This window comes from Vigna angularis, chromosome 3 (assembly GCF_016808095.1).
Source record: "Vigna angularis cultivar LongXiaoDou No.4 chromosome 3, ASM1680809v1, whole genome shotgun sequence".
NCBI classification, from domain to species: Eukaryota; Viridiplantae; Streptophyta; class Magnoliopsida; order Fabales; family Fabaceae; genus Vigna; species Vigna angularis.
In genome coordinates, this window is record NC_068972.1 from 4,290,277 (window position 1) to 4,305,024 (window position 14,748).

The following is a 14,748-nucleotide window of genomic DNA, read 5'->3' on the forward strand; positions in this document are numbered from 1 at the left end:
ATTTATTTTTTAAATACATGTAAAAAGTTATTCTATAGTATCGATAAACCAACTAGAAATATTTATTTATTTTTACTTCATATTTATTTTATTTTAATTCAAACAACTTCATTTTTCATCTTTTTTTTCTTAATTTTCTTTCTTTTTTTTCCTTCTCTTTAATTAAAAAAATATTCTAGCCATGAATATTTTTTCTAACAGCAAACTACTATAGACATTCTAGGGTATTTTTGGATATTTGTGAGATTAGTTGATGTGATGTGGAATCGGTTAAAAAGTTTTGGATATTTTCAATCTCAGTTTTGGCAAAGGATGTGAGATGTATTTAACTCAATTCTGCAGACTAGAAGACATTCTGTTTTGTTTTAAGCAAAGAAACAAAGATGATAAATGAATCCCCTTTGATGAACATCTAGCGAGGGTATAGCTCAGTAATTGAAGCTTCATTTTCTGATTCTTGAGCTGATTTAAGTATTGGTTCACTTGATCCCATTTCCCTTGAATTATACTCCCATGACTGCATCCCTGGAAAGCTTCTAGTTCTACTGTTCATATAAAATGCAGGTTCGGCTGGAATAGCGAGACTCAGAGAATGGCTATTAAGCATCAGGATAATGGTAGCCATGGTCGGTCTGTCAACTAAATTTTCTTGAACACAGAGTAACCCAATATGGATGCATCTCAGCATTTCATTCCGTGAATTGTTGTTAAGTGATGGATCTACAATATTCAATGCCTTCCCCTCCTTCCAGTTTCTCCAAGCCTGCAAAATTTGTTATCAGATCAAGGATTCGCTTCTACATTAACGTTTTGGACCATCTAATCTTCTAATTCATAATTTAGGTGGTAAAGAAGAAGCAACAGTGACAAAAGAAAGTCTTACGAAGCTTAGTAAATCCTCCATATTCTCCCCATTATTAATTCCACTGTTTCTCTGGCCGCTTACAATCTCAAGAATCAGTACACCAAAACTAAAGACGTCTGATTTCACTGAAAACTGTCCATGCATTGCATATTCTGGTGCCATATATCCACTGCAGACCAATATGAAAAGGATTATTAATTTCGTTTTGTTTCAGTTTCTAATACCATTGGCAGCTTTAATTCTGAATTACTGTTAAAGGTTTTTTAGGTATCACCCAGCCATATGAAACAGATAGATTCTAACAACTGTCTAAGACTCAAACTCTTTCAACAGTTACTAATTCATGGTTTGTGAAGAGTAACGATAAAACTATTAGGATCTAAGATAAGATAGAAGTAAAATAAGAATATCATTTTATAAACCATTTTTTTTTCTTTTTACTAAAATTATATTATTGTTTATTATCTTAATTTTATCTTTTATTTGAGTTGAGTTATTGTATCCAATAAATTTTCTTAGATGGTTGATTGACATTAAACTCTCAACCACTAACAAGGTGTAACATATTTTAATACTTACTAGGTTCCAACAATTCTACTTGTGTTTGCTTGAGTTTGATCCAATAAAACCAGTCTTGCCATGCCAAAATCTGCTATCTTAGGATTCATCTCTTCATCTAAGAGAATGTTGCTTGCTTTGAGATCACGATGGATAATTCGTAGTTGAGAATCTTCGTGAAGGTAGAGAAGACCTCGAGCAATACCTCTAATGATTTTGTAGCGCTTTTCCCAATCCAATTGTGCTTTCATGGCTGGATCTGCATATATAGCCGCCAATAGTTTTTAACTCTGAATAATTAGGTTTGTAACGATAGAACAGGATTGTATTTATGCAGTGATAAAAAGTACCAAATATGAAATAATCAAGGCTTTTATTGGGAACAAATTCATAGACAAGTAGTCTTTCTCTTCCTTCCAAGCAGAAACCGAGTAGCCGAACTAAATTTCGGTGCTGAAGCTTCACCACTAAAACCACTTCATTCTTAAATTCAACATCTCCTTGCCCAGAATCTCTTGACAACCTTTTCACTGCAATTATCTGTCCATTGGAGAGTTTACCCTGGAAATATACCTCTGTCAGGTACAGTAAATAATTTGCAAACGGCTGTAATAGCATGTTTTGATGATGCGTGTCTGAATTCAACTGAGTTACTTACCCGGTAAACAGCTCCAAATCCGCCTTGTCCAAGTTTATTAGAATCAGAGAAGTCCTCGGTAGCAACTCGTATTGTGTCAAAGTTGAATTGCAACGACTCGGCAATTTTAATTTCATCCTCATCTTCATCTTCTTCTTCTCTTTCTTCTTTTTTAACTTTACATGGGGAACGGATTTAAACTAGTTAGTTTTTTTAATACGTTCAAAGAACAATACCGCTGTCGGTGTTCATAATTTATTGTAACAGTGTAGGAGTGAATTGGACATAAATATCACAATAAATTGATAAGTGGACTTACCTTCAAGATTTTTCCTTGCCTTTCTCCTCCTTAAACAAATGAAGAGACAGATGAGAAAAACAACAGCAACAGTAGGCACAACTACGGCAATGACAATTGTTGTTGTGTTGCTACTTTCTGAAAAAACAAGAACCCTGTGCTGGGTTAGACACTTGGAGGATCGTGAACTCAACTGTAATTATTAGGCTATTGAGAAGCAAAATATAATGATAAGTACCTTCCGTGGAAGTGTTAATTGTGGGTGGTGGTGTCTCTGGGTCTATTATCGTTGTCTGTTCATAGAAGCGATAATCTTCATATCTAATATTGCAGCTGGGTCCAACAACTCTACCACCTCTCTTGTCGTTGCAGCAAGTTGGGATTCGTGAGATAGCCTCATCCAAGCAATCGTTGCACTGTGTCTGAGTCAAATCAGGGGTGCATTGCACAAGACCATATATGGCTTGAAAATTGGTAGTTGTGTCATTATTCGTAGCATACTTACGACGGGAGTCACCGGATGCTGCTTTATCTCTCAGTTCCCTTAATAAGTTTTGAAGCACTTGATTGAACTCAGCCGCTCCTGTTGCATTATTTGAGTTCCACATATAAAAGTGGGGAGAAATATCCAAGACCCCAAATATTGAGTCGTTTGAGTAGCGCAACATGCAGTTGTCATAATATATAGCAGCCTGTTTCTGGTTTGGACAAAGCTCTGTGATATTGCCTCCGGCATCTTTGAGGCAACTGCGGCACGGATTTTGCTCCACATCTCCCCTGCACAGCCCAATGGCGTTGACTCTGTCTGAGTTTTGACCATGGGAGAAGTTGTAGAAACCATAGTTGATTTCTGTGTTGGAAGAAAGAGTGGATAAAAGGGTGTTGAGATTGGTGCTATAGGTGCCATTAGCTGTGTAGTTCCCGTTGTTGTTATCGCAGTTTAGGAAGAGATACTGGGCACTGGCTTCAGGTATTAGACAACAGAGAAAGAAAAGAAGCATGCAAGAAACAGCACCCATCACATAATCAGAACAACCAACAACCTTAACTGAAGCTTTGCGTATTATCATGATTGGTGCTGTCACTTGATAACCAGAATTTCCTTCAGTAAGTTTCGTACTTTTGGTTTCTAGTTTTCATTTAACATATTACATCTCTTTTTATATCGTTTTTAATAGCTTTTCTTTTTAAATGTTACTAAGTCAAAGAGACTTATGATTAATATTTGTCCTTATAATGGTGAGTTGCTTACACTGAAAAGTACGTAGTCTAGAAGCAAGAGTATTCAACGAAAAACACACATTTTCTGTAGTCAAAATTAAAAAGTTTGAAAGCGTAGCCTCGTCGAGCTGATTAGGACAGAAGTGGGTAAAAGACAGGACTGATACAAACACGGAATACTGTGAAATATGAAGTTTTCAATCAGCTCATATATGCGGTGAAACCAAAAAAGCCAACGCTTAACAAATATAATTTAAATGCGTTGAATTATTTGGATTTTCACCATTTTCAATAGAGTTCTTTAAAAAATCTCATTTATTGGAACTCTTCGTCTACTAGACGTCATTTCCTTTTAAATATGTCTTTATTTTTTTAATTTTAAATAAAACTAAAATTAGTTTCTTTGCTCTAATTTATTCGTTTAACTTTAGAAATAGGTAAATTTAGTTATTTTAATTAAATTTAATTAATATTTTAAATTTAATTAAAAAAATTAAATTCACACATTTTTAAAATTAAAAAATTAAACGTGAAAGAAAAAAATCCTGAAAAAATAAGTTAATCAATTTCGAACCTTTTTTAATTTTTATATTCACACGTCTAGATTATTTTTTCAAATGATATGATATTAAAAAAAATTGTTCTTGCTAGTAAATAATACGACTTTTTTTTTGTTAAAAGGTAAAAATGTTTCATGAAAAAGACTCATTTTGAACAAGCTCCTTTGTTATTATATATAATTCACAAAATTATTTTTGGAGGTATACCAAGACTGTAAAACAGCGACTTTGCTGTTTTAAAATTTTCAGACACTATAAATCATTTCATATTATTGTTCTTTATTGGTACATAAAATCTTTTAAAAGGAGAAGTAGTGTAAATAACTCAATTCAAATTATATATATATATATATATATATTATAAATTTTCATATTTTACATAAATTGACTTGTGTTAAAAATAGAAGAATTAAAGATAATTTTTTAAGTTTAGAATAGATTATTGTTGTGGAGAATGAAGGCTATATAAAATGGACGTAACATGTTGAAACATTCAAAACGATAGTAAGATAAAGTATTAGTTGTATTAATTAGTTTATCTATCATCACTTTAAATAACTACAGTAAATGTTGTGAAAAATAATGTTTGATGGTCGAATCTAATTCTAATTTTTAGTAAAAGGTATATATTAGTCAGTATCTGAAAAATACAAATTAAAAAATAAAGAAAACTAGAATAGAATTTTTTATTTAAAATATTATTTATGTAGTTTTTAATAGGTGGCATTTTTGAAAGATTCGGAAGGGAAAGTAGAAAGTTGAAATAGATGTAAAGAAGTTATCTAAAAGTCATTCATGATACAAGTATTTTATTTGGCTTTGACATGAGGGGTAGCTATAGGACCATTAATTTTGATGGTATAAAAAATGTATATGAAAGGACTGACACCTTCTTAGAAGGTTGCCTGATAGAGACGGAACTGCCGCGTTTAAGTTTACAGATTCAAAACGTCATTGACTTAATTAGGTATCGTAATTGTCAGCTCAATATCCTTTTTTTTAAGTCATTTCAATGAATTTTCTTTCAAGTTAACGTCTATTATAGTTATTTTTCTTATTGACGATCATTGAAATTATTGTTAATTATCAACTGATGTCACTTATTGTTGTTTTTGTTAATATATCATACTATTTTTTAATCATTATTACAAAGTATCTGTTTCAATCATAAAAGTTTCTTAGTTTTCCAATATAAAAAAAAGGAAGATTTTGTTTGCTGGTTGCTAAAGTATTCGTCTTCAACATGTTGGCATTAGTTTTGTTTAATTTCCATATATTACGGGTGGCCTTCGTTCTTCTTTCTAGAGGGATAATTTATTCTTAAAAACGTCATTGAAACAAATATGTAACAAGTTGCTTATAATCTCGCTAACCGGATCATTTTCTGCTGAATTCTATATTTAAGAAGGATTGGCATTCAAGTCAATCTGATTCCGTTATTAAAATATATTATAATAACTTGTAATTCTTCATACCAAACTTTACTCAGATCATAAAAACTATCATTATAAGATACAACCATATTTTTTCAAAATAATATAAAATGAACTAATTAAATAATATTAATACCACGTTGAAACTTCAAAAGTTGGAATGAATATCCATACATCTTAAGATTGTTTATTTTTGTAAATGACACTTTTAAAGTGAAATTATGAGGATGGATGTGCGAGTTTATCACGGTTTTTTTCAGCTGATTTGTGATACTTTGGATGTGTTGGAAGTCTCACTCTACAAGCTGGTTTTGTGGGGTTGAGTTAGGCTCAAGTCCACTTCTAACATGGTATCAGAGCCAGGTTAGAGTCTATCCTAATGAGTTCTAAGTGAACATTCTATTCTTCTATTCCACCTGGTATCGGGCTTCTAATTCTTCTATTCTACCCGGTATCGAGCCGTTATTAGGTCGATAAAAATGACCTTCATTTTAATTTGAAATACGTTGTGCATGATGTAGGACGTAAATGAGTGTCTTAAGAAGCGGTTGGAATCGATTTTGAGTGTATTTTTTATATAATAAAATTAATTATAGTGGTTTAGAATCGATTCTAGGTATATCTGTGATGATCTGAAATCAATTTTGTTGATTGTGAAATCGATTGTAAGTGATTTAGAAAGGTTGAAAGTGATTTCTTTTGTTTGTGAAATGGATCCATTTTTTGTGCATGAGACTAGAATGGATTCTCATTCATGTTTTCACAGTGGAATCTATTTTAAGTTCTTTGAAAACTTAGCTAAAAACATTCAAATTATTTAACCACCCTCCACAAACCCTGAATGTTGTTCCTTTCTTTACCATAATTGCTAACTCTTTTTTAACTCTTTACCGTAATTGCTAAAATTTATGTTTTCACTCTTTTGTATTAAATTAACCATCACAACTTCGTCTTTTTTTAAATTAAGCAAAGACACAAGTTGTCACCAAAAGAAAAATAGACGTTATGTGTTTTGTTAATATTTTCAATTTTTATTTTTATATACAAAGTTACATTTCATTATACAAATATAATTTTACAATAACACTAAAAATAAAACTTAATAATAATTGTGACTATAATATTATTATTATTAATAATAAAATAATTTAAATACTGTTTTAGTTTATATTCTCATTGCTTTTGTTTAATGTGGTTTATATTTTTCTTTTGATTAATAAGATTTCTATTTTTGCAAATTTTGCCCATTTGATTTTTTTAACAAAATTTAAATAGTTAACGTTGATACACAATGTATATCGTATGTTAATTTATAATTTTCTTAATTTTTGTTTTACTTTTTAATTAGAGAAAATTGTCTACGTGTCCCGTCGATGTCACGTAATATGTTAATTTATGATTATGTTATTATCTTTTATTCAAATTCAGTTTTAGTTCTTTTTTAAATTAAAACAATTTTATTTTTTTAAATTGAGATTAAATTAAATTTTTATATAAAAATTACATTGATATTTTTATTAAAATTAACATTTTTATTGAATATTTGTGAAATTTAATTATAAATTATTTGATTTAATTATTAGATTTTGTCCCTTGTATAATTTCTTTGTCTTATATATAATAATTATTTATCACTAATTCATTTATAAAATACGCTAAGTTTGTCTTTATTATATAGATTCTCTAAACCTATTTTTTATAATTTAATAATATATTATACATTTTTGTTTCATAATCTATTATATCTACAATTAACTTATTTATTTATCTATAAAATACGAACAACTGTAAAGTAACCTATTACTCTACATTTTTTTAAAAGGAGGGGGCAGCAAACTACACACTACCCCGTGGATTGTAGAGAGAAAATTAGACAAAAATGAGTGAGAATTTATCTACTAGCTGGGTGTCATTATTTTCTTAAATTATTTATCCTTTGTTACGGTTTCACATAACATCCAATTTAATTTATTTACTTTTTAAATCATTTCATCTTTTTTACCTCCACCAAACATTTAATTTATTTTTCATTCTCGTATTCGTCCATCCAGAATAAGTATTATCCGAGAATATATTCCAGACAGAAGAAATAAAAAAAATATTAAAATATGCTGATAATTAAATCTAATAATTTACAATTTAATTTCATAAATATTTAATAAAAATATTATATAATATTTATATAAAAAGTGATTTAGTTTCAATTTGAAAAAAAATAAAATTTATTTTATTTAAAAAAAATTAAACTAAATTAAATCAAAATAACGAATTAAAAAACTGAAATAAAAGTTAACGAGAGAATCATAATAATAATCAGTTTTTATTATGATTTAATATCTTCGTATAAAATGTGAACTTTTGATTTCATAATTTTATAATAACTCTAATAATAAAACTTAATTATTTCATATATTTTCTTAACAATAATTTTAATAATAATATAGAAATTATTATTTAAGAAAAAATATTTGAAATTTATTCTTATAAACCCCTTTTAATTATATTTTTTTTTCAATTTTAATTTTTTATAAATAATAATTTTAACTTCAAATTAATATAGTTTTCCTTGCTTACATTTAAATGTATATTATATTTTTCCTCAAGAATAAAATAATAATTATCTATTTTTAATGTATAATATCCATGATATCATATATAAACTTTCGTTCGTTCCAAGTCCACTCAAATTATAAAATATTTTTTTTAATTCAAACAACATCATAATTCTCTTTCTATCCCTTCAAATATATTCTTTTACTTTTCTTCAAATCATCTCTCCAATCTTTATCATAAAAACCACACCAAGAAAAGTCAATGGACGTCTTAAAGAAAAAATGATAAAAATAGAGAAGTTGAAATATCGGTTTAGGGTTAACAATAAAACATAAGCATGTTTGTTAGATTTTCTCGTTATCTTTGTATATATACTTGTTTATGTACACATTTTCTTATAACAAGCGAAGATATAGTAACAATATTTTTTCTAATAATATACAGTATTAATGAATAAATTATAATTTTTATTTTTAATATATATAAAAACGAATTTGGTGTCCCCTAAAAATTTGGAGTCAACGATTGGCCACCTAAATTATGTTTGGGGTGAGAGATTTTGGTTTTAAAATTTTCTTTTATAAGTATATATACATTTAAAATTAAATATATAAAATTTAGTAAAATTTGAAAGAAATACTTTATTTATATACTAATTTTTGTTTATGTAAAAAAAAAATTAGGGACCAAAACCCCTTAAACTCCGCCACTGTTTAGGGTTACCGCTCTTTGTACGAAACCAAGGTTGATCATATATGTTTATATTACATGGAGAGTAAACAATAAAACGAAAGATATCCATGATGCAAAAAGGCATTCTCCTTTTTCAAAACAAGTATTAAATTTTACATGTATAATGTATGAATCTACTTTTTTTTAAGTAATTGGCATTTAATTGAAATTGATTCGAATTAGAAAAAATAAACTTGAAATAAAATTAATTTTATTTAAATTTAAAGTTAGAAAACCATTAATTGAATTATATAAACTAATTTAACTTACTTATTTTAATTATGAAGACAATCAACAACGTCCTATATTATTTCTCTTCATTATAACCATCTAAAAAAAGTGGTTATCACATTACATTGATTTAATAAACCAAATATCTAATCCAACACTAGTGCAAAAAGGACTTTAAACGTCTGTTATTTTAGGCTTTTAACGTCTGATCTCTGTCCGACGTCTATATAGGTGATGTTAATGAGACGTCGGACCCTTTAGGTCAGACGTCTCTATAGACGTCCGATCCATACAGGTTAGACGTCTCTGAGGTTGCTTCTGACTCATGGTGATTCAAGTTTACAACTTTATATTTTAGTTGAAGAGAATGTATTGTACATTTTTTTATTGGATGGTTTTAAAAACGTAGTGGAGGGAATTGGAGGAGTACAAAACGCAAGAAATTGCCGCCATAGAACGCTGCCTAAAGACACGAGAATAACTGCACCAAAACCCGACGAAAACGCATTTTAATCGGTTCAAATGAAAGATAATGCATCAAAGAGTGATGTAATCGGAGTAAAATTAATTTAAAGCGGTGCAAAAGTGAGAAAATGAACCTGAAAAGTGTAACCCGTAGAGAGAAAACGCGACGAAGATGATGAACAATGAGTGCGCATAACGGCTGTCTTAGGTTCACGGTGTTTTAATGCCAAAATTTAGACGTCGGTTCCCCCAATTAAAAGACGTCTAAAGTGCTTCAGAAGTCGGAGTGGCGGGATTAGACGTCTAAACGAAGTCAAAAGGTGACTTTTTAAATTTCTGGATTTAGGGTTTAGACGTCGGTTCTCCCAATTAACAGAATTCTAAAGTGCTTCAGAAGACAGAGTGGCGGGATCAGACATTTAAATGGAGTCAAAAAGTAACTTTTTAAATTTCAGGGTTTAGGGTTTAGACGTCCGTTTCCCCAATTAACAGACGTCTAAAGTGCTTCAGAAGTCGGTTCCCTCCATAACAGACGTCTAAATATAATAAAAAATTATTATTTTTTTTAACTTTTTCGTTTAGTTTTGGTGTCTATTCGGGGGAGCCGACGTATATGAGTATTTAAACGTCGGACCCTTCCATATCCGACGTCTAAATAGTTGTTTTATTTATGAAAAATGTCACACGTCATTTTTTACGTTGTATATTCGAGGGTCAGACGTGTAAAAGATAACCTAAGGTCTTTTTTGCACTAGTGCAATTAAAATTTTGGTTTAATTGAATTGTTTTTATTAGATGCAATCGGACTCAATTTATTCTTCAATTTATTGAACCTTGAATCAATTAAGTTAAAAGTTGTAATTGTTTTCCAACATTTACTATTTTAAACACTTTTTCGTTAGACTTTAAAAAAAAAAATAGATCATAGTATTTAATGTTTACAATTTTTAATAATTTGAGATTTCGAACAGATTTAGTTTGATCCCCGTATTATCATATTATCGTATACAAACAAACAAGGCTTTGGGAAAATTAAGGTATACGAAAACTTGATGGAAATGATAAATGCAATTAAACAGAATCAGGTAGGAAAGAAACACAATCGTAAGTAATAAGTGTAAGAACAATACATAAAGAAATTATTCCTAGGGCGGTCGCATAAATCATATATGGCTAAGTAATAGTAGCCACCTTTATTCAATCTATCACAATCATTATTTACGAATAATTTTGTATAAGTATTATATAGATGGATATGGTGGAAGTGACGCATCACATTAACGGGGCAGGGGCCGGTGCATATGCAGTAGGTTCATAGAAGCTGTAATTTTCGTATCTGATATTGCAACTGGGTCTGCCAACCCTAGCACCTATCCTGCTGCTGCAACAAGCTGAGATTTCTGCAATAGCCCCAACCAAGCAGCGGTAGCATTCTTGTTGAGGCAAGTCAGGAGTGCACTGAACAACACCATATATGGTTTGATAATTTGAAGCATCTGCCTTTGCCGCTGCATACTTTCGACGAGAGTCACCTGATGCAGCTATGCCTGTTAGAATCCTCAGCAAGTTGTTGAGAACTTGATTGAACTGGTACACTTCCGTTGCATTGTTTGCGTTCCACATATAGTACGAAGGTTGAGTTTCCATTAAGCCAAATATTGAGCGGTTTGAGTAGCGCAACATGCACCTGTCATGGTACAAAATAGCCTCTTTCTGGTTTGGACAAAGCTGTGTAAGATTGTCTCTGGCATCGCTGAGGCAACTGCGGCACTCGTCTGGCTCAACGTCTCCTCTGCACAGCCCAATGGCGTTTACCGTGTCACTGTTTTGGCCGTAAGAGAAATTGTAGAAACCATAGTCGATTTGTGTGTTGGAAGTGAGATTGGATAGAAGGGTGTTGAGGTTGGTTTGATAAGTGCTACCGGCTGTGTAGTTACCTTCGTTGTTATCGCAGTATACATAGTTATACTGGGCGCTGGCTTGAGATACGACAATGAAAAGGAAAAGGAGACAACAAACAAAGGACCTAGACGAAACAACAGCCATTATGGTTGGTCTGTTTCTTCGAATAACAAGTAACAAATTCAGGCTTCAGAGATTAATCAACTTCAATATCGAGAGAGTGAAGTGATTTGGTGTGTAAGAGTTTGTGTTGTTGCTGCTTTTATAAAGCAAATTTCTTTGGCTTGGAACCGTGTTTGAAACGACACTTAGTTTCACAATTCTTTGGCGGAAAATGAAAGGAAACTGAAAAATAGAGACTGGTAGTGCCTTCTGTGTCCAAAATCGATTCTTTGAATTTTTGTTTTAACAATGGGAGAAAATGTTGAGTTTTGAACAATAACACGTAATCTTTTGTACTTCGTGGGAATTAAAAAAGGTTTATGTACTTGATTCGTTAAATGTTTTTCAACATAGAAACTTCTCTTTATTAGTCGCCGGGTGTGTTTGTAGGATTAAATAATCAGTCAATTATGGAGCGGTTAGAATGTTCAAATAAAAGTAATAAATGAGTATACCCTCTAGAAGAAAAAACTATTTCGTTAACCACGGGATCCCTACCATAAGTCAAGTAGAGGGATTATTATGGATATGATCATCTTTGATATTCTTATAATTTCTTTGACTAAAGTACAAATGATCCATTGACATGGGATAAAATAATTATAAAAAATTATATTTATAAAAGAAAAAATAAAGAAAGAAATAAAAAAATAATATTGTTAAATTAATGTAAAAAAAATTACGTGTGTCAAAATATTATTATATTTTTTTTTATAGATTCAATTGTTAGTTTGCCTTTTCAAATTATAGTTAGAAGGTGATTTATTAAATAAAACTATAGTACTTACCAAAATTTGTATTTTATTTGATAATTAATCAATGGTGAAAAGTTTATTATCACGATTCTTTATACTTTAACTAAGCTACATCTAGATGTGATCTGATGGACTTGTCCGCTCATGTTTTTAAGGATTATTTTTATCATATATCTGACTCAACTTTCTCTCTTTCACTCCATTTTTCTTCAAATACATATTTCTTTTCGATTTTTTTATCATAAACTTCAAACACGATCGCAACACAGGAAACTATTTGAAAGTTTCGGTTGTCATGAAAATTTACTTTTATTCAACTTGGCTACTTTGAAGGTTCTATAATGATTTTTTTTCTTCTGCATATATTCCTAAACTTGAGCAAATCCATGAGGTCATCCTAAAACCACCATAATTGAAAAAATTTGCAATATAAAAAATATATTGTCCTTTATTGACTTCTACCTAAATAAATTTACATAAGACATTAACTCATCATATTCAACTCAATTTAAAAACAAAAAAAATAGTTAGATTCTAAAATTCACCTTATTGCCTTAACTTATTGATTAGAGTATAAAGGTTAAACCTTTTCCATAGAACTAACTGCATAACAAGATCCTTCTGTTAGCTATATTTACTTAAGTTAGACCAAATTTTTAGTTAAAAAATTGCCTATAAAAATGGATTTTAACTCCACCTTTTTATTTTGAATATTTATTTTATATTAATATACTACTTATAATGGAAGACATAAATAGTTTTTTCTTTTCTATAATAATCTCACATTTTAGATGTATATAAATTATATATTTTTTATTCTTTTTTATTTTTACTCTTCTTTATTTTTACTCTATAAGTTATGTTTTTTTTTTTTTGTTTTTATTTCTTGTGATGTGATATTTTATAATATAAATCATATAACGTGACACCAGTTTTGATTTAAAAAAAAACTTTCTTCAATTTTTTAATTCATTAAAAAAAATTAAATAATTATCAATTTTAGTGATTAAAAATAATTAATTTAAATACTAATTTATAAACTAAAAATTATTGATGATTAAAATAATTGAATGAAAAATTATAATTAATTTTTAAATTTGTAACCAAAATAATTTCTATTATAAATTGGTATTTAAATTTATCATTAACATTACTTAATAAGATTTTGATTATCAAATAAATTAGTTTTAAAATTAATTTTTAATTAAGAAATTGGTCTCTAATTATATATTTTTTTCATTTATTATTTAAGAATTTTCTTTTGATAATTAAAGATAAATAATTCTCCTTTAATCATAAAATAGATTCCAAATTTACCTTATCTGTACCCTTATTCCAAAATGTATTTTTATTATTCTTTTTATACATGGGAATGCCTATTTCCAAAATACAAATTAACATTTTTCAAAATTGAACTTTTGAATATTTAAAATGTTAAAAAATAATTGATATATCTAATTATTAATTATATGTGGATAGCGGATAACAGTTAATGGATATTTTAATATTGGTTTATAAATAAGTTATTTTTACTAATATTTGTTATTAAAAAAATAAAAATAAAAATAAAATTTAATTTATATTTTATTAAATTAAATTTAATTAAAAGTAAATTATGTTACTGATCCATTGTCTTTTTTAAATGTTTTTATGATCTGGACAAAAAGCATGTGAGTTCAACTTGAGGGTCCTGTAACATTAAAAGAAAAAGTGATATATTTTTCATATAAAAATTTCATGCAAAAATAAAAGAAAGCTCTATATGTAAGAGCCTTATTACATAAAACAGGAAGATAACGGAAGAAAACCGAAAAAGGTAAAGGAAGTTAATAGGAATAGTCATTCAAACATGGAATTGAAGAAACCAGATTTTAAATCTATAACTATAAAAAGGATGTTTTATTTATTTATTCTTCAATTTTATCTTTTTAATTATTATTTTTTAAATTTAAATATTAGTTTATAATAAAAAAATTATTTTTTAGTTTTATTAATTACTTTTTTGAATTTAAATAATTATTTATTATAAAAAGTTTTTTTTATCATGTTTAAAGTAGGGTCATGATAAACCCTTCAAGACAAACAGAAAGTGTGACCTATTTATTTAAACAAGACATTATTGCACAAACAAATTGTATGAATTCCAAGACAACTTTCTGTGTTGTATCTTGGTTTAAGACTTGAAGTATTGATGGTGAATGAGTATTAATTAGTATATCATCACCATGACCAAAATCTAGCGCAAGTATATATAATTCAGAAATTGAAACCTCATTTTCTTTATGAGCTGATTTAATTTTCTGTTCACTCCATCGTTTTTCCCTTCAATTGTACTACCATGACTGCATATATCTGGAAAGTTGAATCACAATGACT

General features: G+C 28.9%; 2 protein-coding genes across 2 annotated transcripts; both read right to left on the minus strand.

The window, feature by feature from the left end:
• Window positions 1-225: 225 nt before the first annotated feature.
• LOC108325634 (cysteine-rich receptor-like protein kinase 44) lies at window positions 226-3,485 on the minus strand. The gene is made up of 7 exons (XM_052874323.1): window positions 2,597-3,485; window positions 2,380-2,496; window positions 2,082-2,236; window positions 1,774-1,984; window positions 1,445-1,682; window positions 884-1,034; window positions 226-763 (listed from the first exon to the last, which is right to left on the minus strand). Exons 1-7 carry the CDS (start codon window positions 3,426-3,428, stop codon window positions 413-415), a joined length of 2,055 nt encoding a protein of 684 aa, XP_052730283.1. The 5' UTR covers window positions 3,429-3,485; the 3' UTR covers window positions 226-412.
• A 7,202-nt stretch (window positions 3,486-10,687) lies between these two features.
• LOC108325637 (cysteine-rich receptor-like protein kinase 29) lies at window positions 10,688-11,686 on the minus strand. Its single transcript, XM_017558730.2, has one exon. The coding sequence runs from the start codon at window positions 11,597-11,599 to the stop codon at window positions 10,826-10,828; it is 774 nt and encodes a 257-aa protein (XP_017414219.1). The 5' UTR covers window positions 11,600-11,686; the 3' UTR covers window positions 10,688-10,825.
• Between the last annotated feature and the right edge of the window lie 3,062 nt (window positions 11,687-14,748).